The sequence below is a fragment of the Rhinoderma darwinii genome, chromosome 3 (assembly GCF_050947455.1).
Source record: "Rhinoderma darwinii isolate aRhiDar2 chromosome 3, aRhiDar2.hap1, whole genome shotgun sequence".
Lineage (NCBI taxonomy): Eukaryota > Metazoa > Chordata > Amphibia > Anura > Rhinodermatidae > Rhinoderma > Rhinoderma darwinii.
Window position 1 is genome coordinate 397241345 of NC_134689.1, and position 23721 is coordinate 397265065.

A 23721-nucleotide genomic window follows, 5' to 3' on the forward strand; every position below is an offset into this window, starting at 1 on the left:
GGGTCTATATTTATTTAGGGGTCTGTATATATTTAGGGGGTCTGTATTTATTTAGGGGGTCAGGGACTGCATGTATTTGGGGCTCTGGTCTGAGGTCTCTATTTGTTTAGGGGGTTGTTATTAGTTTAGAGATATAGGATCCGTATTTATTTAGGGCGTCTAGTCTAGGGTCTTTACTTAGGGGTCTGTGTTAGTTTGGCCTGGGTTCTGTATTTATTTAGGGGTCTGTATTTGTTTAGAAATATGGGGTCTGTATTAGTTTAGAGGTATGGGGTCAGTATTTAGGTAGTCTGGGGGTCTTTAATTATTTAGGGGTCTGTATTAGTTTAGTAGTTTGTATTTGTACTTTTTTATTCTTAAAGGGACAGTTCCAAAAAACGTTCCTAGATCAATTTCTATGTATGGCCCCGTGCACACGGCCGTGCCCGTAAACACGGCCCACATTTTCGGGCCGTGCTCCCATGCAAACTATGGGAGCACGGCCCGTAATACGCAATATGCAAAGGACGGACATCTTCCATAATTTTCGGAACATTTCTACGGCACGGACACCCATCCAAAGGTGTCCGCGGCCAATAGAACTGAATGGGTGCGTAATTGCGGACTATATTACGGTCCGCAATTACGGAGAATTTTTACGGTCGTGTGCATGGGGCCTAAGGGCCTGTTCACATCACCGTTCGTTTTCCGTTCCAGGATTCCGTCGGGTGAACCCCGCAACGGAAAGTGAAACCACAGCTTCCGTTTCAGTCACCATTGATATCAATGGTGACGGAAACATCGCTAATGGTTTCCGTTCGTCACCATTCCGGCAGGTTTCCGTTTTAACGATGGAATCAATAGCGCAGTCGACTGCGCTACCGGAAACCTGCCGGAATGGTGACGAACGGAAACCATTAGCGATGTTTCCGTCACCATTGATATCAATGGTGACTGAAACGGAAGCTGTGGTTTCACTTTCCGTTGCGGGGTTCACCCGACGGAAACCTCCGACGGAACACAGGAACGGAGAGCGAACGGTGATGTGAACAGGCCCTAACACTGCATGCTGCCTTTCATGTTGCAGTTAAAAAAAAAACCTAACAAAACAGTTTTTTAGACAAATTGTGTGAATGTGTAAAATCTTGTTAACTTCAATTTATCATCTACCTGCTGTGTGAATACAACAGCAAACCATTTTTCTCAGTAACACGTCATAAGATATAATAATGAACTTGCACTTTAATAAGCTTTGTCCTAAGTATTCAATGTGATGCATTCATGTATATTTCACACATGGACCCTAAACAATCACAAATGACTTTATATACGTCTACATTGAGTACAAAGATGAAGCCAATCACGTCACACATAATAGTTAATAGTTAAGAACTACATCATTTTTCTTAAATGTCGGCTAGTCGACCAGCTCTTATACCGGGCCGCGTTTCCTCACAACTGCAGAAAGGGCGGAGCTGCCGTGGTCTTCAAAATGGCTGCGAGACGGCGGGGGACGTTATCCGTACAAGTGTAGGATCTGCGCCACAGCTGGAGACGCGGGAACGATGAAGGGGCGTGGCTTGTAACTGATTCTAAATATCGGCGGGTCCGTCCCAGAGGCGTGGTGTGGTCACTTCTGCTCTAGGAGGGAAATTAATATGTGTGACCCGTGCTCAGAAAATGAGTAAAATCGATGTCCAAGACGAATATTTATAACTATATTTACCTCAGTTGTAGCTTAGCTGATCAAATGTGACATGATTGGTGACTACCACAGTTCATCCTATGTAAGGGAGGAATGAGACTAATTTGCCATCGTGTTCAAAACGTACATTTGCTCCACTCTTTTACCTGGGTCCTGTCAGACGTCCTGGCAGCTAGTGAGAGATCTGCTCTTTCATAATAGACATTTGTCCAGAAGTTAGATAGGTGTAGAACTGCCTTAGGGTATGTTCACACGGCAGCCTCCGTTACGGCTGAAATGACGGAGCTGTTTTCAGGAGAAAACAGCTCCGGAATTTCAGACGTAATGGCAAGTGCAGGCGCTTTTTCGCTGCGTCAATTACGGACGTAATTGGAGCTGTTTTTCCATGGAGTCCATGGAAAGCGGCTCCAATTACGTCTCAAGAAGTGTCTTTGACGCGGCCGTTTTTTTTATGCGCCGTCTTTTGACAGCGGTGCGTAAAAAAAATGACCGTCGGCACAGAACATCGTAAAACCCATTCAAATGAATGGGCAGATGTGTGCCGACGCTTTGGAGCCGTATTTTCGGACGTAATTCGGGGCTAAAACGTCCGAATTACGTCCATAAATAGGGTGTGTGAACCCAGCCTTAAAGGAATTACCTTTTTTTTGTCACTAAGGCTTAAAGCAGGGGTCTCAAGCGGGCCGCATGCGACCCCTGAGGCTATCATCTGCAGCCCGCGGGACACAGCCGCTAGCATAGGCTCTGATCCGGGACAGTGTTGTCAGGGTCTTCCCCAGAGCGGAGTCCCCGGCAGAGCGCTGGTATAGGCTCTGCTCCGGGACTCTGTGGAATTCCCTGATATCGCTGTCCATATATGGACAGCGATGTCTAGGGCTTCCCCAGAGCTGGACAGTGATGTCAGGAGCACAGCTGGCGTCCCAGGCAGAGTGCTAGAAGCGGCTCTGCTCCGGGACTCCAGCTCTGGGCAAGCCCCTGACATCACTCTCCATATATGGCACTGTGGCAGCATCTACAGAGGGCACGGTGGTAGCATCTACAGAGGGCACAGTGGCATTATTCTATAGGTGGGTGTGTGGCAGTATCTACAGAGGGCACTGTGACAGCATCTACCGAGGGCACTGGCAGCATCTACAGTGGGCACTGGCAGCATCTACAGTGGACACTGTGGCAGTATCTACCGAGGGCACTGTGGCAGTATCTACAGAGGACACTGTGGCAGTATCTACAGAGGACACTGTGGCAGTATCTACCGAGGGCACTGTGGCAGTATCTACCGAGGGCACTGTGGCAGTATCTACAGAGGACACTGTGGCAGTATCTACAGAGGGCACTCTAGCAGTATCTACAGAGGGCACTGTGGCACTATCTTAAAAGGAGCTGCTCAATCTTGACATTTGTGTGTCTGCCAAACGCTGCCAACTGAGACGCCGGACTGCATTTAGCGACACAAAACTGAATTGTTGAAATGCGGCCCGTCAAATTTTTTCTATATGTGGCCCACTTACCCGGCCGAGTTTGAGACCCCTGGCTTAAAGGGTCTCAGGAAGACAAACCCACTCTATAAAAACAACCACCTCGGCGATCAGCTGATTACTATTGGTCCAGCTTACAGAAACCACCGCTATCAATTGTCAGGGTATGTTCACACGACTTATTTTCAGCCGTTTTTCGGCCCGAAAAACGGTCTGAAAAATCGGGAGCAGAACGCCTCCAAACATCTGCCCATTGATTGCAATGGGAAACCAGCGTTATGTTCCGACGGGCCTGGTTTTTTACGTGGCCGTTTTGAAAAACGGCCACATAAAAAACAGCCGTGAAAAAGAAGTGCATGTCACTTATTGAGCCATTTTTGGAGCCGTTTTTCATTGAATCTATTGAAAAACAGCTCCAAAAACGGCCGTAAATCGAAGCGAATTGCTAAAAAAAAAGTCTGAAAATCAGGAGCTGTTTTCTTTTGAAAACAGCTCCGTATTTTGAGACGTTTTTGAGTTTGTGTGTGAACATACCCTTACCTCTATGGGAAATTTTACACGTTTGCCATATAATAAATGGCCGCTCTGAGTCCTTCAGAGGGGGAGGCACTTTGGCTTATATGCACCATATGGCTCTATGTGAGCAAATTTCGGAACTTTAGGGCCCATGTTCTCAACCTGGGGTATGGCTACCCCAGGGGGTGTTACATGTCATAGGGCGTACATGCACTGTACCCACACCGTGCTGCACCTATATAAAGGGGTATTCCCAGAATCAACATTTATCACATTCACAGGAGGGGTGCTAAGTGTCCAACGGCCCATCGATCACTAGACCGAGGGTGCTGAGCCCCCCACAGAGCATGTGCTCTGCCACTCCAATGTTCTTGGGATTGACGGAGCACTGTGCTTGACTGTCTCCGTCAGCCCCATAGACTTGGAATGGCACCACGCGTGCTCGTCTGCCACCTCATTTAAAGTTCTCCTGACAGCGGTCATGCAATGACGAGGAACAGGGGACTCGGGACCCCTGTTCTAGTAATCAATAGGGGTCCCAATGATCAGACACTTATCACCTATACTGTCGATAGGTGATAAATGTAAATTATGGAAATACTCCTTTAAAAATACAGCATGGGTTCATAGCCTTGGGGTCATTTTTTTTTTGGTATGGGGTACTTGGCTTGGAAACATTGCTCTAGGCATTGTGGTATGTACTATGTATCTGGGTGATATACTATGTATGCACCGTATGTAGTAAATGGGTGTTATATGGCACTGTCTGGAAACGGCATGAGCACAGAAGGGCACTTTTTATCCAGGGACTGTGTGTCACTATATCAATATATTGTGTAAATACGGTAGCCTAATCCTGAAAAAATTGATGCTCTCTGTTCACATAGCAGTAGAGCCTTGAAGCCTTCCCTCAGAGGTATACCTCTGGAGGATTTCCTGATGTATACCTCTGATGGAAGGCTGTGACGTATTCCACTGTATATACATACAGTGGAATACTTCGCCCATAATCTCAATTTTTTTTTTTTACTGAATCCTTTTGTTTAGAATAGCTGCTATGCTTTTTTTATATAGCAAAATTACCAACACACGGTGACACTCTTTTGGCATTTGAAGGGTGAATGGGGGCCGATGGATATGTTTAGTGTATGTGCCCAGGAGATCTTCGAACGTAGGGCTCTAATATTATATCAACAGGGCCTAAGAATGAGTTTTTTTGCCAGTAATACCACACTGTTAACGGCTAAATAGTGCACCAGTTAGGCACCGCATTTTGGCATGGCTTCATCTGTCGGACCGTACTCCAGAGGCGTAGCTAGGTTCTCCAGCACCCGGGGCAAAGATTCCGTTTGGCGCCCCCCTCCAACCTCTTTCCCGACATCTCCTTCCCCCTCGCCGTGTTTGTTTTCTCTACCAATCAATGACGTGTCATTTCTTTTCCACATTTCTTTTTATGTAACTCGAGCATAAAAACATTTGTACATTTTACAAGCAATATAGTTCTATACACAACACCAGAACCAAGCTCAGTACATATATACAGCACCAGCACAAATACAGCTCAACTTAGGGCAAACCATGCCATATAGGTTTGCGCTAATTTGTTTCCAGCTCCCAGCATGGCCCGAACAATGGTAAGGAGATGCTGTTTCACAAAAAAAACAAAACATATCATAATCAAACCACCCATCATCTCGCTGCAGATCATACAGTGCTGATTAGAGGCAGAATAAACATTTACATTAAGTGACTCACCGGTGACGTCTCAGATTCTAGTTCTTTTTCTCCATCCGGTCCAGACCTCTATGATGACTTCTCCCGGCCACAGCCCATTTCTGCTGTTTGCCGCTCAGATGTCTTCAGCTTCTCACTTTTCCAAAATTTCTACACCTATAAACAAAGATAAAGTTCTCATTATACCACACACTACGCCCCTAAATATAATAGCGCCATAAACCGGACCTCTAATTATTATAACACCATACACTGTGTCCCACACACACACACACACACACACACACACACACACACACACACACACTCTGCCCCCTATAGATAGTGCCTGCCAGAGAGACCCCTGTAGATCGTGCCCCCTATAAAATTTTGTATACCTCAAAAAACATGCACTTAAAAGGGTTTTCCCAGAATCACTAATTATCACCTATCCCCGAGATAGGTGATCATTATTCTGAGAACAGGGGTCCCAAGCCTCCTGTTCCTCCTCACTGCTCGCCCACAGTCAGTAGGACATTGAATGGAGCGGCTGTCAAACGTACACTGCCACTCTATTCAAAGTATACGGGAATTACGTAAACAGCCAAGTACAACGCTTTCATTCAACGTATAGACATTGAATGAAACCTGCTGGATTTCTTGTCACAATCACCTAAGGTTTACAATGCAGCCACATTAATTACGTGCGATGCACACGGGCACAAAGCAATCTTTGGCCGCGTGACTTGTGTCACGGCAAAAGTCACCGTGTAGCCCTAGCCTTAAGATAAATATGAAAAGGAAACATTATACGACTAATGGCCGTTTTACTCCGGCCAATCATCGAGAAAACGAATGTTCACAAAACGCTCATTACTGATAATTAGCCAGCGATCAGCCAATGATTGAGCATCGTTCATCAGCTGATTGTTTAGTTTACGCAGCCTAAAATATTATTGTTGTCGGCAGCACATCTCCATGTGTAAACAGGGAGATGCACTGCCGACATGATAGAAATGTATGGGGGCGAGAGATCGGAGTCATCAGCGTTCATCTCTATAGTAGCTCCTTGTGAAAGGAGCACACGAGCGCCGATCAACGAGCTGTCTCGTTGATCTGTGATCGTTTACACGGCCCTCGTCGTGCTGTGTAATAGGACCTTAAGGCTCAGTTCTCACTTGCATTGTCGCTTGCATCCATGACGAAAGACACAATACTCTGCAGAATCCGTCGTACAAAGGATGCCATCAGTGCCTGACTTACAATGTAGTTCGTCGGGTACATATATCATTAACTTACAATGGGGTCCAGCATGCCGTCCTTCGTTTTGACGTGAAAAATAGCGCTGAATGCACCACTTTATTCCCTTCTAATTTGACAGAATCTGCGACGGAGGCCTCAATACAGATGTAAACGTAGCCTTGTACATTATAATGAGAACATATTGTGATGGAGGCAGTAAGCTGTAGTAACAGTTGGCATCACCACTCAGGGAGGGTCTTGCCCTGTAATCCTGGGTTATATCACAAGCTCTGCCAGCAGCACACAGTAATGAGAAAGCAGTCCTTATCTGCTCTATAAGCTGACCAGAGAGGACTGGAGGCAGCCTGTCATTCGGCTATCAGGGACTATTATCTCTTTGCCGAACAGTAAGTATTACCCTGCTCCATTCTTTGTGGGACACCTGATAGAGGGTATATTTGGTTGAAGAGGTTACAATCTTGTGCATGGTTGTGCCATCTTCGAACACCTGAGTAATGTTGTCCTGACCAAACAAACCAATTGTTAGAATCCTCTGAGTGTATTTACCACCATACATTGTAGTCACTGTGAACGTCAGGTCAGGTATATTGCTGGTTTAATGTCCTCAGAATTAGAATTATTCCGTTTTGGAATTTGTCGTATAATTGAATATAAACAGTTGCTAGAACGATAGATGGATGCTTCACCACTGGATTTAATGGAGGGCAGGGGTCTTTAGTAACAGCTGTTTCTGCCAAATGGCCACTTTAGATAGATAGATAGATAGATAGATAGATAGATAGATAGATAGATAGATAGATAGATAGATAGATAGATAAAGAGATAGATAGATAGATATGAGATAGATAGATATGAGATAGATAGATATGAGATAGATAGATAGATATGAGATAGATAGATAGATATGAGATAGATAGATATGAGATAGATAGATAGATAGATAGATAGATAGATAGATAGATAGATAGATATGAGATAGATAGATAGATAGATAGATAGATAGATAGGATTTTTGGGAGTCCTACATATCGCTTCTGTCATTTCACCTGTAGTGATGAGTTACAAACAATGGTGTTAGTACTTTGAACAGATCACTGGTCCCTCCAATGTCAAGAAGAAATGTATATCTTTTTATTTACGGTTTGACTTACAGTCATTATTGTTTCAAAGTTGAGGCTTCTTATATAAATAAATTTTTGTCTATAGTATTTCTATTTGTCATATATATCCACCTTTAGACCCTTTTTAGATTATTATACATTGATTTAAGTTTTTAATGAATAGCTATTCATCCTGTAAATTAAATATTATGTAGTAAAAGAAGCAGAAACTCAGAGAAATGCACTTCGGGGCAAACACAGAGCAGGAGTATGACTGAGACAACTATAGGGAATGCAGTGAATGCAAAATACCTTTACAAACACTTCACCTACAATTAAAATTGAATGTTTGTTGGTGATATAAATACATCACAAGAATGCCATGATGCCTAAGTAAAACTACAAAAAATAACCAAAGAATTCACACTATAGCAGAAGTATTTCTGAAGTATTGAGATCTATATATATTACTGATAAGTAATTTACTGCTTAGCCAAAAATAATCAAAAACTATCCCACTAAAAATCTGTACATCTATCACCATAAGATAGTACACAGAAAATAGTGGCTAGGCTGGGTAAACATTTTGGGGACATTCAGCCCAATTGCCCCTTGGGTTAACATATATAAAAATACCCATAACACTGCTAGTGATATTTTAATTCTCCCTATTTAGAATATAATTTCCTTTTGGTGATTTACACCGATGTAAAAATTATAAAATGGCAAATAATTTTAAGTGTTCCAGTGGGTAAGAAGTTTAACTTGGATTGTAGAATTTTTCAGGCCTCTTTATTGTCAGATACACAATACGTCTGTTATGGAACAGTTGTGGGGTCCACAGTAAGGCCTTATTCACATAGTGCAGATTTCCTGATTTTGCAGGCATTTTTTTTTTTAGCCGAAACCAGAATTGGATCCAGGAGAGTAGACCTATAAGGCCTTCCTTTATATATTTCTTCTGTTTAGGTTCCGATCCTAAAAAAATATTGCAAAATCTGTAGCAAACCTGCACTATGTGAACAAGGTCTGACACTTTTGGGATCACTACAATAATACATAAAAAACACATATATAGTTCAGTGAGAAGTGTCTTTGTAATGACGGGGTAGGGAGACAGACAGGTGAGCCCTAATCTACCAGCCACTCAGTCCCTGCCTACTTGCAACGGCCCGTCCTAGGCGACGGCGTACAACTGGGCGACGATCCCTACGCTCAATAAGTGCATGACAGACAAACAGACAAGGGTACACAGAAGCTAAGGGAAATGGGGCAGTTGCCCACGGCAACACAGTGAGCAACAAGAGTAGTGAACGAGCCGAGTCAAACCAGGAGAGAACGAGGTACAAATCGCTGAGCAGTTGCGTAGTCAGTAAAGCCAGGGTCAAAATGAAGCAAGGTCAATAATAATAGCAGCAGCAGAGCCAGGAAACAGGAAAGAATCACAGGCACTGGAGGAGCAGGAAATGCAGGTATAAATAGACAGAGGGCGGGAGCTAGCTCTGTCTGGCCAGGCTGTGATAGGCTCTCCCACTCCTCAGCCTCCCAGCATGACTGGTAGAAGATCGTGTCACTCTCTCAGACCTAGGAGCAGGTGCAGACTGATTACCCACGGGCGTCGACACAGAAGCTGTGTCTGGCAGATCCTTTACAGTCTTAGGTTTGGTAACACAATCTATTAAAGTGTCGCTGAAAAGTTACTCTTCCGCCTGATCTGATATTGGGCTTTTAGAACAGTAACTGCAAGCTGGGCGTGAACAGGTTCTTTTAATTAAAATAAGACCTGTGCACGATTCTTGCTTGGTGTCATACAGTTTCCTCGGCTCTTCACACCTGATGTCAGATCGGGCAAGAGAGTAACTTTTATCGCTACACTTTAAGAAACATACACAAGTGATGATTTACACACAGGGCGGATACGCTGTGTAAAAGTACACTAGGTTAAGAATTGTAGTCTGCACACCTTGATTGTGTTTCAAAAATTATATTTATTTGTTTCTCAGGATAAATGCCAGAGGCTATATGTGCAACGTCAACGTTTCGGTCGTAAGACCTTCGTCGGGCACTGAGCCGTACTGGGGACTTGATCGATCTGTATCTATAATGCGTAGTAGCGCTGCTATGAATTGTATTCGGCGGCTTACCGCTCTTCATGGGCACCCCAGCCTCTGGCATTTATCCTGAGAAGCAAATAAATATAATTTTTGAAACACAATCAAGGTGTGCAGACTACAATTCTTAACCTACATCCGGGTTGGGACCCTACCTCGAGCACCCAAAGATACCGGTGCTATCTGAACACAACCATAGGTGTAAAAGTACACAGCGTATCCGTCCAGGAAACTGCACGGAATAGGTGGAATATCTGCTGCAGAAATACTGCTGGAATAAAAAGTTCATGCTGACCACCCAGGCATTGTCATGGCAACGCGTCCCTTTCTTCTGAGCGCAGCCTGGCCTCCTGGAATGACGCTGTAGTCCATGTGACCGCTGCAGCCTTTGATTGCTCTCAGAAGAGAGGATTGCGTCGCTATGACTACGGCCACGGGTAAGTATAAGATTTTTTTATCATTTGAAATAAAGAAAAGCTTTTTTTTCTCATTTGCGATTTTTGCGGTGGAATCGCAGGGTTTCCGCCACAAAAGTCGCATGGCTCTTTGTTGCGGGTTTTATCTCCCCATTGAATTAAATGGGGAATTCCTGCAACAAAAGAGCAGCGATTCCGCAGGATAAATTGACATGATGCTGCTTCAAAAACCACACCGCAGATCAATTTATGAACGATTCTGGGCGGATGTTTTCTGCTGCGTGTGGATGAGATTTGTTCAAATCTTATTCATACTGCTGCTACTGTAATATGCTGCGCATTTTCCACAATAAAAGCTGCACATGGACCCATGCAATTTAATGGGGCTGTTCACACGGCTATTGTTTTAACGGACCGTGTAAAGAGCCCGTGAAAAAATAGGATATGTCCTATTTTCGTCCGTTTTTACCGATCCCTCAATAGACTCAAGTTTATGAGGGATCCATAAAAACGGGTCCCGCACGGGTGCGACTCGAAAGTGAAAAAAGCAGTTTGGTGGTAGAATTATATGCAGATGATTTGTACAGTAGTAATCTGTGCTCTACAAAGCTTGTACTCCAAGTTTAAAGGAGGATTTCTAGTGGAATAACTTTAATGGTAGCAGTATTAAGAGCTTGAAAAGACTAACATTATGTCTTTATCTTAAGGAAATGGAGATTGTCCCTGGTTCAACATTTAACTTTACTGTCAGCCGCACTCAGCCACAGTCCTCATACCAATACTCTGTCTCGAATGAACACCCCTCATATCCTGATTACAAGCCTATGGAAATGGAGCTAATTCCTCTTCCTAGATATGTCATCTATCTTCTCATGGCAGCTGTGGTCGTGGCAGCTGCTGCATATGCTATCGTTGGACATCTCATCAAAGACTTAGCACATGACATTGCAGGTAAAGTTGTACATAAAAATTGATTGTCTTTTCTTATGTTAAGAATGCACACATCATAGCCCATGCAGGGGCCCACTAAGGCAAGCTTTATGCCACTTACCTATTGGCATTGTTAAAGTGGACCTGTCAGCTCTCCTGTGTAGTGTAGTATAGAGGATCTGTCAGCTCTAATGTGTGGTGTAGTATAGAGGATCTATCAGCTCTCCTATGTGATGTAATATAATGGAGCTGTGTGATGTAGTATAGAGAATATGTCAGCTCTCCTGTGTGGTGTAGTATAGAGGATCTGTCAGCTCTCCTGTGTGGTGTAGTATACAGGATTTGACAGCTCCCCTGTGTGGTGTAGTATAGAGGATCTGTCAGCTCTCCTGTGTGTAGTATACAGGATCTGTCAGCTCTCCTGTGTGGTATAGTATACAGGATCTGTCAGTTCTCCTGTGTTGTGTTGTGCAGTATAGAGGAGATATCAGATTTTCTATGTGGTGTAGTATAGAGTAGCTGTCGGCTCTCCTCTGTGGTGTAGTATAGAGGATCTGACAGCTCTCCTGTGTGGTGTAGTATACAGGAGCTATCAGCTCTCCTGTGTGGTTTAGTATAGAGGATATGTCAGCTCTTCTGTGTTTTGTAGTATAGAGGATCTGTCAGCTCTCCTTTGTGGTGTAGTTTAGAGGAGCTGTCAGCTCCCCTGTGTAGTATAGGGGATCTGTCAGCTCTCCTGTGTGGTTTAGTATAGAGGATATGTCAGCTCTTCTGTGTTTTGTAGTATAGAGGATATGTCAGCTCTCCTGTGTGGTGTAGTATAGAGGATCTGTTAGCTCTCCTTTGTGGTGTAGTATACAGGATCTGTCAGCTCTCCTGTGTGGTGTGGTGTGGTATAGAGGAGCTCTTAGCTCTCCTGTGTGGTGTAGTATAGAGGATCTGTCAGCTCTCCTGTGTGGTGTAGTACAGAGGACATGTCAGCTGTCCTGTGTGGTGTAGTAAAGAGGACCACCCATCTCTAGTGACATGTCTTTTTTAGCCTCTGTTCACATCTGCGTTGCAGATTTAGCGGATTTTGTCATATTTAACCGGAAAAATAGTGCAGTGATCTGTCAACTCTCCTGTGTGGTGTAGTATAAAGGATATGTCAGCTCTCCGATGTGGTGTAGTATAGAGCACATGTCATTCTCCTGTGTGGTGTAGCATAGAGCACATGTCAGCTCTCCTGTGTGGTGTAGTATAAAGGAGCTGTCAGCTCTCCTGTGTGGTGTAGTACAGAGGATCTGTCAGCTCTCCTGTGTGGTGTAGTATAGAGGATCTATCAGCTCTCTTGTGTGGTGTAGTATAAAGGAGCTGTCAGCTCTCTTGTGTGGTGTAGTATAGAGGACCTGTCAGCTCTCCTGTGTGGTGTAGTATACAGGATCTGTCAGCTCTCCTGTGTGGTGTGGTGTAGTATAGAGGATTTGTCAGCTCTCCTATGTGGTGTAATATAATGGAGCTGTGTGATGTAGTATAGAGGATATGTCAGCTCTCCTGTGTGGTGTAGTATACAGGATTTGACAGCTCCCCCTGTGTGGTGTAGTATACAGGATCTGTCAGCTCTCCTGTGTGGTGTAGCATACAGGATCTGTCAGCTCTCCTGTGTTGTGTAGTATAGAGGAGCTGTCAGCTCTCCTGTGTGGTGTAGTATAGAGGAGATATCAGATTTTCTATGTGGTGTAGTATAGAGTAGCTGTCGGCTCTCTTCTGTGGTGTAGTATAGAGGATCTGTCATTTCTCCTGTGTGGTGTAGTATAGAGGATCTGTCAGCTCTCCTGTGTGGTGTAGTATACAAGAGCTATCAGCTCTCCTGTGTGGTGTAGTATAGAGGAGATATCAGCTCTTCTGTGTGGTGTAGTATAGAGGAGTTGTCAGCTCTCCGGTGTGGTGTAGTATAGAGGAGCTGTCAGCTCTTCTGTGTAGTGTAGTATAGAGGATCTGTCAGCTCTCCTGTGTGGTGTAGTATAGAGGAGCTGTCAGCTCTCCTGTGTGGTGTAGTATAGAGGACCTGCCAGTTCTCCTGTGTGGTGTAGTATAGAGGATCTGTCAGCTATCCTTTGTTGTGTAGTATACAGGATCTGTCAGCTCTCCAGTGTGGTGTAATATAGAGGAGTGGTCAGCTCTCCTGTGTGGTGTAGTATAGCGGAGCTGTCAGCTCTCCTGCGTGGTGTAGTATAGAGGATCTGTTAGCTCTCCCGTCTGGTGTAGTACAGAGGACATGTCAGCTCTCCTGTGTGGTGTAGTACAGAGGACATGTCAGCTGTCCTGTGTGGTGTAGTAAAGAGGAACACCCATCTCTTTTGACATGTCTTTTTTAGCCTCTGTTCACATCTGCGTTGCACATTTAGCAGATTTAGTCATATTTAACCGGAAAAGTAGTGCAGTGATCTGTCAGCTCTCCTTTGTGGTGTAGTATAGAGGATATGTCAGCTCTCCTGTGTGGTGTAGTATAGAGGATCTGTCAGCTCTCCTGTGTGGTGCAGTATAAAGAAAATGTCAGCTCTCCGATGTGGTGTAGTATAGAGGATCTGTCAGCTCTCCTGTGTGGTGTAGTATATAGGATCTGTCAGCTCTCCTGTGTGGTGTAGTATACAGGATTTGACAGCTCCCCTGTGTGGTGTAGTATACAGGATCTGTCAGCTCTCTTGTGTGGTGTGATCTTTCAGTTCTCCTATGTGGTGTAGTATAAAGGACCTGCCAGTTTTCCTGCTTGGTGTAGTATAGAAGCTCTGTCAGCTCTTCAGTGTGGTGTAGTATAGAGGATCTGTCAGCTCTCCTTTGTGGTGTAGTATACAGGATCTGTCAGCTCTCCTGTGTGGTGTAATATAGAGGAGCTCTCCATTCTCCTATGTGGTGTAGTATAGAGGATCTTTTAGCTCTCCTTTGTGTTGTAGTATACAGGATCTGTCAGCTCGACTTTGTGGTGTACTATGCAGGACCTGTCAGCTCTCCAGAGTGGTGTAGTATAGAGGATCTGTCAGCTCTTCTAAGTTGTGTAGTATAGAGGACCTGCCAGTTCTCCTGTGTGGTGTAGTATAGAAGATCTGTCAGCTCTCCTGTGTGGTGTAGTACAGAGGACATGTCAGCTCTCCTGTGTGGTGTAGTACAGAGGACATATCAGCTGTCCTGTGTGGTGTAGTAAAGAGCTGTCAGCTCTCCTGCGTGGTGTAGTATAGAGGAGCTGTCAGCTCTCCTGCGTGGTGTAGTATAGAGGATCTGTCAGCTCTACTGCGTGGTGTAGTATAGAGGATCTGTTAGCTCTCCCGTGTGGTGTAGTACAGAGGACATGTCAGCTCTCCTGTGTGGTGTAGTACAGAGGACATGTCAGCTGTCCTGTGTGGTGTAGTATAGAGGATCTGCCAGCTATTCTTTGTGGTGTAGTATAGAGGAGCTGTCAGCTCTCTTGTGTGGTGTAGTATAGAGGAGCTGTCCATTCTCCTGTGCGGTGTAGTATAGAGGATATGTCAGCACTCCTGTGTGGTATAGTTTAGACGAGCTGACAGCTCTACTGTGTGGTGTAGTAAACCGGATCTGTCAGCTCTCCTGTGTGGTGTAATATGGGGGATCTGTCAGCTATCCTGTGTGGTGTAGTATAGAGGAGCTGTCAGCTCTCCGATGTGTTGTATTATAGAGGATCTGCCAGCTCTCCTTTGTGGTGTAGTATAAAGGATCTGTCGGCTCTCCTGTGTGGTGTAGTATAGAGGAGCTGTCGGCTCTCCTGTGAGGTGTAGTATTGAGGATCTGTCACTTCTCCTGTGTGGTGTAGTATAGAGGATTTGTCAGCTCTCCTGTGTGGTGTAGTATACATGATCTGTCAGCTCGCCTGTGTGGTGTAGTTTAGAGGAGCTGTCAGTTCTCTTGTGTGTAGTACAGAGGAACAGTCAGCTCTCCTATGTGGTGTAGTATAGAGGATCTGTCAGTTCGCCTGTGTGGTGTAGTATAGAGGAGCTGTCAGCTCTCCTGTGTGGTGTAGTTTAGAGAATCTTCCAGCTCTCCTTTGTGGTGTAGTACAGAGGATCTGTCAGTTCTTCTGTGTGGTGTAGTATAGAGAATCTTCCAGCTCTCCTTTGTGGTGTAGTACAGAGGATCTGTCAGTTCTTCTGTGTGGTGTAGTATAGAGGATCGGTCAATTCTCCTGTGTGGTGTAGTATAGAGGATCTGTCAGCTCTCCTGTGTGGTGTAGTATAGAGGATCTGTCAGCTCTCCTGTGTGGTGTAGTATAGACGAGCTGTCAGCTCTCCTGTGTGGTGTAGTACAGAGGATCTGTCAGCTCTCCTGTGTGGTGTAGTACAGAGGATCTGTCAGCTCTCCTGTGTGGTGTAGTATAGAGGATCTGTCAGTTCTTCTGTGTGGTGTAGTATAGAGGATCGGTCAATTCTCCTGTGTAGTGTAGTATAGAGGTTCTGTCAGCTCTCCTGTGTGGTGTAGTATAGAGGATCTGTCAGCTCTCCTGTGTGGTGTAGTATAGAGGATCTGTCAGCTCTCCTGTGTGGTGTAGTATAAAGGATCTGTCAGCTTTCCTTTGTGGTGTAGTGTAGAGGATCTGTCAGCTCCCCTGTGTGGTGTAGTAAATAGGATCTGCCAGCTCTCTTTTATGGTATAGCATACAGGATCTGTCAGCTGTCCTATGTGGTGTAGTATAGAGTATCTCTCTGCTGTCCTGTGTGGTGCAGTATAGAGGAGCTGTCGGCTCTCCTGTGTGGTGTAGTATAGGATTTGTCAGCTCTCCTGTGCAGTGTAGTATATAGGATATATCAGCTCTCCTTTGTGGTGTAGTATACAGGATCTGTCAGCTTTCCTGTGTGTTGTGGTATAGAGGAGCTGTCAGCTCTCCTGTGTGGTGTAGTATAGAGGAGCTGTCAGCTCTTTTGTGTAGTGTAGTATAGAGGACCTGCCAGTTCTCCTGTGTGGTGTACTATAGAGGATCTGTCAGATCTCCAGTGTGGTGTAGTATAAAGGACCTGCCAGTTCTCCTGTGTGGTGTAGTATAAAGGATATGTCAGCTCTCCTGTGTGGTGTAGTATAGAGGATCTGTCAGCTCTCCTGTGTGTTGTGGTATAGAGGAGCTGTCAGCTCTCCTGTGTGGTGTAGTATAGAGGACCTGCCAGTTCTCCTGTGTGGTGTAATATAGAGGAGCTTTCAGTTCTCCTGTGTAATGTAGTATAGAGGACACGTCAGCTCTCCTGTGTGGTGTAGTATAGAGGATCTGTCAGCTCTCCTGTGTGATGTAGTATAGGGGATCTGTCAGCTCTCCTGTGAGGTGTAGTGTAGAGGATCTGTCACCTCTCCTGTGTGGTGTAGTAAACGGGATCTATCAGCTCTCCTGTGTGGTGTGATCTGTCAGCTCTCTTGTGTGGTGTGGTATAGAGGACCTTCCAGTTCTACTGTGTGGTTTCTCTTGTGTGGTGTGGTATAGAGGACCTTCCAATTCTACTGTGTGGTGTAGTATAGCTCTGTCAGCTCTCTGGTGTTTAATATAGAGGATCTGTCAGCTCTGCTGTGTGATGTAGTAAACAGGATCTGTCAGCTCTCCTGTGTGGTGTAGTATAAAGGATCTGTCAGCTCTCCTGTGTGGTGTAGTATAGAGGATTTGTCAGCTCTCCTGTGTGGTGTAGTATAGAGGACCTGTCAGCTCTCCTGTGTGGTGTAGTATAGAGGACCTGTCAGCTCTCCTGTGTTGTGTAGTATAGACGAGCTGTCAGCTCTCCTGTGTGGTGTAATATAGAGGAACTGTCCGTTCTCCTGTGTGGTGTAGTATAGACGAGCTGTCAGCTCTCTTGTGTGGTGTAGTACAGAGGATCTGTCAGTTCTCCTGTGTGGTGTAGTACAGAGGCTCTGTCAGCTCTCTTGTGAGGTGTAGTATAGAGGACCAGCCAGTTCTCCTGTGAGGTGTAGTATAGAGGATCTGGCAGCTCTCCTGTGTGGTGTAGTAAACAGCATCTGTCAGCTGTCTTTTGTGGTATAGTATAGAGGATCTGTCAGCTCTCCTGTGTGGTGTAGTATAGAGGACCAGTCAGCTCTTCTGTGTGTAGTATAGGGGATCTGTCAGCTCTCCTGTGTGGTGTAGTATAGAGGATCTACCGGCTCTCCTGTGTGGTGTAGTATAGAGGAGCTGTCGGCTGTCCTGTGTGGTGTAGTATAGAGGAGCCATTCGCTCTCCTGTGTGGTGTAGTGTAGAGGAGCTGTCGGCTGTCCGGTGTGGTGTAGTATAGAGGAGTTGTCGGCTGTCCTGTGTGGTGTAATATAGAGGAGTTGTCGGCTGTCCTGTGTGGTGTAGTATAGCGGAGCCGTCGGCTGTCCTGTGTGGTGTAGTATAGAGGAGCTGTCGGCTGTCCTGTGTGGTGTAGTATAGAGGAGCTGTCGGCTGTCCGGTGTGGTGTAGTATAGAGGAGTTGTCGGCTGTCCTGTGTGGTGTAATATAGAGGAGTTGTCGGCTGTCCTGTGTGGTGTAGTATAGCGGAGCCGTCGGCTGTCCTGTGTGGTGTAGTATAGAGGAGCTGTCGGCTGTCCGGTGTGGTGTAGTATAGAGGAGCTGTCGGCTGTCTGGTGTGGTGTAGTATAGAGGAGCTGTCGGCTGTCTGGTGTGGTGTAGTATAGAGGAGCTGTCGGCTGTCTGGTGTGGTGTAGTATAGAGGAGCTGTCGGCTGTCTGGTGTAGTGTAGTAAAGAGGACCAGCCCTCTCTTTTGATGTCTTTTTTAGCCTAAGTTCACATCTGCGTTGCAGATTTTTCTCATATTTAACCGGAAAAAAAGTGCAACATGGAGCGCTGTACTTCCCATCAACAAGACAGACGTCATGACAGAACAAGATGGATTTCATTATATGTCAATGGGGTCCGTTGGGCAACGGATCTGGCATGCCGTTATTTTAGTTTTTCTGCTATGATTGAAAAGAAAAACGGAATGGACGACGCAGATGTGAACTTAGCCTTAGTAAACACTTGCATCCTTCCTGAAATAATTCTGTAGCAAATGTGCCATTGCTCCTTGAAACAAATAAATAAATTGACAACTGGCTGTTAGGGCTTGTCCACGTGTAGCGGAAATTCTGTGTATTTTCCCAGCAGAATACAGTAGCAGCAAAGTTGGTGAGATTTAACATATCTCATCCACACGCTGCGTAAAAATCCCAAACCGAAATTGACCCGCAGAGCGTATTTTTTGTACCGCAGCACATCAATTCCTGCTGCAGAAAGTGGACTGAATTGCTGAGTTTTTCTGAGATGTCGTCCCCATCTCCCAACATTGACAAAAACACAGAAAAATACCCACCGTTTTCTGCAGTAAAAAACAGAGGAAATGCTGCGTTCTTTCCGTAGCGGATTGTCTGCTACATTCAACGGAATTGCTGCAGAAATTTTTTGCAACAATTCCATTATGTGTGGACAAGTCTTTACCATTAATAGGGTGTGGTCTTTAAACAGTGACTATTAGCACGGATTGGACAGTGTAAAAGGTAAGTTGGATAATTTCTAACGCTAATCTGGTTTCCATTAGTCCTGATAGCAGCACAATAATGACAAATTAATGGGGAGAGAAGTTTGTGCTGATGTTAGGACTAAGGGAAAATAGAAATTCGGAAATTCCACCAATAATGGTTTTCTGGCGTGAGTTCCAAGCGGCCGCACTACAAACATGATTCAGTAGAATGAATTTTATTTTCCGCCCAGGAGGTGGAATGAGCTTTCACAGACGCCGGTGGATCCAATTCTCAACCTTCCCGATATCCTGGGACCTGACAAGATACATTTTCAAACATCTGGAAACATCTAGACAATTCAATTTGATCACCACCCACCACAAAGGCGGGTTCACGATAGAAGACGTGAAGGGAATTGACCTGTTTAATATTCTCAAAGATGGGAACTATCGGAGTGAAAGGAGGTAAAAACCTTAAAGTGTAGCAAAACGTATGACAAACTTCCGACATGTCATAGTGACATGTCAGAAGTTGGGATTGGTGGAGGTCCGAGCACTGAGACCCCCACCGATCGCTAGAACAAAGCGGCTGAAGAGTTCGTGTCAGCTTAAAAATCATTCGGGGTCCTTCCGCATCTGCTGGTATCTGAAACGGACTCAGCATAACGGTCATGGGTCCATTTTAAGGAACGGCGTGAAGTTTGTGTGAACAAAGCCCAACCTGCTCAAATCGTTTTTTTTTCCAGTGCTTCCTATTTATTCCTACATGTATTTTCATATCTTCTACAGACTGCATCCTGGGCCCCCAGACAGAAAGTAAGGAATACCCAGCGCATGAAGCGGTGCCGTCCATGAGGAAATCCCTCCTGCCAGTGTCTGCAGACAAAATGAATATTTACTGCTTGCCGGATCAGCCTGAGGTGTGTGTATCTATTGGTTCAAACCACGAGACTCCTACTAGCCTCTCACACCTACCAACATCACACGGCAGAGACTGTGGCCAGAGGAAAGCTTCCCTGCAAAGTGTTTGACCACGGTTAAAGGGGACTCCGACTCCGTCACATGCAACATTATTCAGAGGTCCCTGCATGTTACCAGCAGTCCTTGTGTCCCCTACAGATAAATCCAACTGTGATGTCCGTGGGTGAGGGCATAAGGACTTACGTCATAGTCCACACCTGACTCCCAGTAGTCAGAGCAGTCTAAAATGAGTGAATGAGGCCTTTTCATAGATCTTGGTGCTGCAGATGACAAGAGGAAACACAAACCCAAACCATATTTTATTTTTTCCCCAAGATCCTTGCGGTCGGTGAACTATTCCAGATTGTGGAGTAACCATTGAGAAAATCTTATTTTTTTTATATACAGATATTCTTGTGCCCTCTACCCCAGTCATGACTCCTTCAGCCTAATGGACATAAAACATTTTCTTCGAGATAAACCGGTTCGATCAATGCGGTTGACAATGAACATCTGAGGCTGGATTCACAGGAGCACGTTCGGTCCGTAGATGACGGAACGTATTTCGGCCGCAAGTCCCGAACCGAACACACTGCAGGGAGCCGGGCTCCTGGCATCATAGTTATGTATGACGCTAGGAGTCCCTGCCTCTCTGTGGAGCTTCTGTCCCGTACTGAAAACATGATTACAGTACAGGACAGTTGTCCCGCAGCGAGGCAATGACAGAGGTAGTGGAGGGCTGGGAGCAGACCTGCCCGAACAGGCGGAATCGATATCAGTATTTATCCCGCTCGTTTAACCCCTCAGATGCGGCACTCAATAGCGAGCGCCGCATCGGAGTGGTTTTGGAGGGAGGGGGCACCCTCTCTCAACTCACCGGCACCCTGCCATGTGATCGCAAGGTGCCGAATAAAGGCCCCCAGGTCTTCCTCTAGTTATGGTATGTTCATATGGGCTATTTTCGGGCCGAAAAATCGGAAGCAGAACGCCTCCAAACATCTGCCCATTGATTGCAATGGGAAATACGGCGTTCTGTTCCGACGTGCAGTTTTTTTTTACATGGCTGTTTTTCAAAACGGCCACGTAAAAAACCACCTGCGAAAAAGAAGTGCATGTCACTTCGGCCATTTTCATTGACTTTGTAGAAAAACCGCTCCAAAAACGGCCGTATTTTGGAAAGTTTTTAGTAAATGTGTGAACATACCCTTAATGCCTGTTTTACACGGACAAAATGGTACCCATAAAAACTACAAGTCGCCACGCAAAAAAAAAGCCCTCATGCAGATGCAGCGGCGGAAAAAAAAAAAGTTGTGGCTCTTCAGACAGAGACAAAAACAAATAACGTTGAAAAAAAAAAAAAAAAGGAAAAGTGTTTACTGTGTAAAAGTAGTAAAACATAAGAAAACTATATAAATTTGGTATCGTTGCAATCAAACAACCCGCTGAATAAAGTTTTTGTGTTATTTATACCACATGGTAAACTGCGTAAATATAGGACGCAAAAAAAAAAGTGCCGAAATTGTTTTTTTTTCTTTTCCCCCCCAACAAAAGTTAAATAAATTCTATGTACCCCAAAATGGTGGTATTAAAAAATACAACTTGTCCCGCAAAAAACAAGACCTTATACAGCTATGTCGACACAACCCCTATAAGCACGCATGGAGTATGGAGGCAGAATTGGAACATGACGCATATTAGAAAGCACCACCCTTCTAAACTGCCGCCTATGAAGCTGCTTTGTATGAACTTGCAGGGTCCCTTTAACGGTTATTAAATATTTTTGCTTTTAAGGTTTATTTTTCCTTCACAGTTCCTAAGTTTTTGCATTATAACCCAACCTATAGGTATAGCCAGTGTCTCCCTGTGGTTTGGGGGGGCAGACTCCATGTGACAAAGCTTCCCCCTCCTATCTGTCACCCTGCGGTAGGAGGAGGAGACTCCATGTCACATAGGTCCTCCCTCCTGTGTCACCCTATGGTGGGAAGGGCAGACTCCATGTCACATAGCTCCTCCCTCCTGTGTCACCCTATGGTGGGAAGGGCAGACTCCATGTCATATAGCTCCTCCCTCCTGTGTCACCCTATGGTGGGAAGGGCAGACTCCATGTCACATAGGTCCTCTATTGGTATCACCATGTGGTATGTCACATAGCCATTTATAGTACTAGGCATACGTAGGAACTTTCATAAACTTGTCGCATAATGTGATTTTTTTAAAATAAAAAAAAATATAAAAACATTTAATAAATGCCAGAAATTTGTATTTATTTCCATAAAAACAACGTGATAATCTGCACAGCGACAGAGCGGCTGTAGTTACATACTCCACTCTGCAATATTCCCTTATGTAAGTTGTACTGAACCCAGAACCACTGGTCATAAAGATAAAAGGATGAGGCGCTAAGAAATGTATATAAATAAATATCCCACCCCCCTCCAGGTCTGATATGACTAGTTATACTAAACATTTATTTCCAGACCCGGCTCTTAGGCAACATGCACACGACCGTGCCCGTAATCACGGCCTGTAATTTCAGGCACAGCCGGCCGCGGACAGCCATCCGCATTTGCGGGCCGAGCTCCCATATAAAATATGGGAGCACGGTCCGTAAAAGGAAAAAAAATTATGACATGTCCCATCTTTGCGGAGCCTTTCTACGACATGGACACCTTCCCGTGCGCAATAGAATTGAATGGGTCCGTAATTACGGTCGTGCGCATGGGGCCTAAAAGCAGCTCACCTGGAAAAACAGATATACTTTTTTGTTTAGTGCAGAACCTGAGGGGGCAGAGCATGACTTATCTTTAAAACAGTGTCATGCACCGCCCCCTCATGCACTGCACTAGGCATGACACAGTGTATGAGGTTTTTTTCAGGAGTGTTCCTGAAGATTTATAAAGCATTTTAACCCATTATCAATTATTTAAAAAAAATAGACGACTGATACAAACGGGGTGCTGCCTATAAACTCTGGACAACTGTACAAGTCCCAAAAAGGTTTTACTAAATCCCCCATTAAAAAGAGAGTAAGAAATGTGCAGCGAATAGTCATCATGGAACAGTTAGTACTCCAAGTACAGAGCCCCAAAATATTCAAATATAATAATTTTTTATCCCGTATCAGAAAAATATTCATGGTCCTCTCCTTAGGAGTCCAGGCGGCATATAGGGCTGTCATATACCATCTGCAAATTAACCTTATGTCCCACCAGCTCTCGTATGTTATTAATTCTGTACTTTATCATTGTCGGCCTGAAAGGAAAAACAAAAATAAAAAAAAGGTTATCAGTTCTTATTAGATCTCCAGCAGAGATGCAGTACAGTTTATTGCTCCAATGAAAAGAAGAAAAAAAAAAAAAAGAAGGAAGAAGAAAGCAACTTTGCAAATAGCCTTGATTAAAAATTACAAATATGTCTTCATGGTTACAGACTACAAACAAACCCTGCGTAGTCGGATTCTGCAATCATTTGTTTCTTGCTTCCATTTGAACCCCTGTCTAGATTAGGAAGATTAGGTTAGCAAGATAAAGGCAGCGGAAAGAAAGGAACAATTGTAGGATCAGACTACACACGAGGTCAGTTTGTAGTCTGTAACCATGGAGACATGATAGTTCTGCATAGGAGCTGTAGACACAAAACAGTAGATTTTGATTTGAGTTTTTTCATTTTTATTTTAGATTAATTGGACCCATAAAAAAAAAATTTGCAAAGGTTCATCGTATACTATTAGCCGATTGTCTCGTTTTGTGGAGGCAAAACATGGATCTCCCATTGTCAGTGCTGCGCACAGTACATAAACTGGATGAAGGCAGAACTGCGCACCCTGCCTTCTAGGCCCCACTATTCAGAACGGGAGCCTTGCAATAGGACTCCTATCACAACAAATGGGAGTATTTCCGTATAAGCTCCTATACTGGATACAGGAGTCTGGGAGCCGAGTCTTATTTTCTGCAACACAACCACATAACAGCCCACATCTACAAATGCCATCACCCTCAGAACATGCTGTAGATGTGGCTACGTGAGGACAGTCACTTCCACAGTGCCGGAGGACATTCCACGTCTCAACTTGATAACATGTTTACGTGTCAGAAG

At 44.7% G+C, this 23721-nt stretch overlaps 2 protein-coding genes and 1 long non-coding RNA gene across 4 annotated transcripts in view; 1 reads left to right on the forward strand and 2 right to left on the reverse strand.

The window, feature by feature from the left end:
* Window positions 1-1582, reverse strand: part of SYCE2 (synaptonemal complex central element protein 2) — a 70485-nt gene extending 68903 nt beyond the window's left edge. Inside the window, exon 1 of one of the 2 annotated variants that reach the window (XM_075859029.1) lies at window positions 1376-1566. The gene's annotated coding sequence lies outside the window, so the exon portion shown is untranslated. Of the gene's footprint in view, window positions 1-1375 lie in introns of both variants that reach the window. The other variant, XM_075859028.1, reaches the window with a different exon arrangement.
* Window positions 1332-22126, forward strand: LOC142750174 (uncharacterized). The gene is made up of 3 exons (XR_012882579.1): window positions 1332-1663; window positions 10986-11229; window positions 19456-22126. It is a non-coding gene; the product is annotated as an uncharacterized LOC142750174 (long non-coding RNA).
* Window positions 21865-23721, reverse strand: part of FARSA (phenylalanyl-tRNA synthetase subunit alpha) — a 29677-nt gene continuing 27820 nt past the window's right edge. The window contains exon 13 of the mRNA XM_075859026.1: window positions 21865-22878. Coding sequence (XP_075715141.1) covers window positions 22773-22878 — 106 coding nt within the window. The 3' untranslated portion in view covers window positions 21865-22772. The remainder of the gene's footprint in view (window positions 22879-23721) is intronic.